The 796-nt window shown below is 59.8% G+C and overlaps 1 protein-coding gene across 1 annotated transcript in view; it reads left to right on the top strand.

The window, feature by feature from the left end:
- LOC104626184 (membrane primary amine oxidase-like) overlaps positions 1 to 796 on the top strand; it is a gene marked incomplete at its 3' end in the record, with an annotated part of 2707 nt that overhangs the window by 1116 nt on the left and 795 nt on the right. The window contains 3 exon segments of the mRNA XM_010294041.1: positions 7 to 302; positions 305 to 415; positions 514 to 794. Of these exon segments, the coding sequence (XP_010292343.1) occupies positions 7 to 302; positions 305 to 415; positions 514 to 794 (688 nt within the window).

Genomic DNA, 796 nt, shown 5'->3' with positions numbered 1-796 from the left:
TGGCAGGTTTGCCTACGAGCTCGTCCAGGGCCTCGACTGCCCCTACACAGCGACCTATGTGGACCGGCACTACCTGGTGGAGTCAGAGACCCCCAAAACCAACCAAAACTCACTCTGCATTTTTGAGCATGACGCTGCCCTCCCTCTGCGGCGCCACTTCTCTGACTCGCAGTCCTTGTACTACGGTGGGCTGCGGAAAAACACGCTGGTCATCCGTGCTGTCTCCACTCTCATCAACTATGACTACATCTGGGACTTCATGTTCCATGGCAGCGGGGCCGTGGAGGTTCGGGTGCATGCCACTCCTCCTTCCTCCACGGCCGAGGCACCGACTATGGCAACAGGGTCGGGCCCCACACGCTGGGGACGATGCACCTCCACCACATCCACTACAAGGTGGACCTGGATGTTGGCGGTAGGTCTGGGCACCTTTGTGTGTGGCTGTGGTTTGCTGTGGGCTGCAGCTCTGCCCAGGACGCAGAGCTCAAGAGGGTTTTTCCTTGTGCTTCACAGGGCAGCTGAACTCTCTGGAGACCCAGGACATGGGTTACGAGCTTGTGAAAGACCCCTGGGACATGCAGAACACCATCGAGCGGCCATACCTCCGCAGGGAGAGGCTTGAGAGAGAGGACGAGGCAGGATTCCTGCTCAATGTCCCTATGCCCCGCTACCTCTCCTTTGCCAGCTCCAAGCCCAACAAGTGGGGGCATCCACGCAGCTACCGGATCCAGATCACCAGCTTTGCAGGGGAGCACCTGCCTGCCAGCAGCCCCATGGAGAGGTCCATCAGCTGGGG

The sequence above is a fragment of the Phaethon lepturus genome, unplaced genomic scaffold, assembly GCF_000687285.1.
Source record: "Phaethon lepturus isolate BGI_N335 unplaced genomic scaffold, ASM68728v1 scaffold21829, whole genome shotgun sequence".
Taxonomy (NCBI): domain Eukaryota; kingdom Metazoa; phylum Chordata; class Aves; order Phaethontiformes; family Phaethontidae; genus Phaethon; species Phaethon lepturus.
This window is presented reverse-complemented; position numbering and strand designations above follow the sequence as displayed.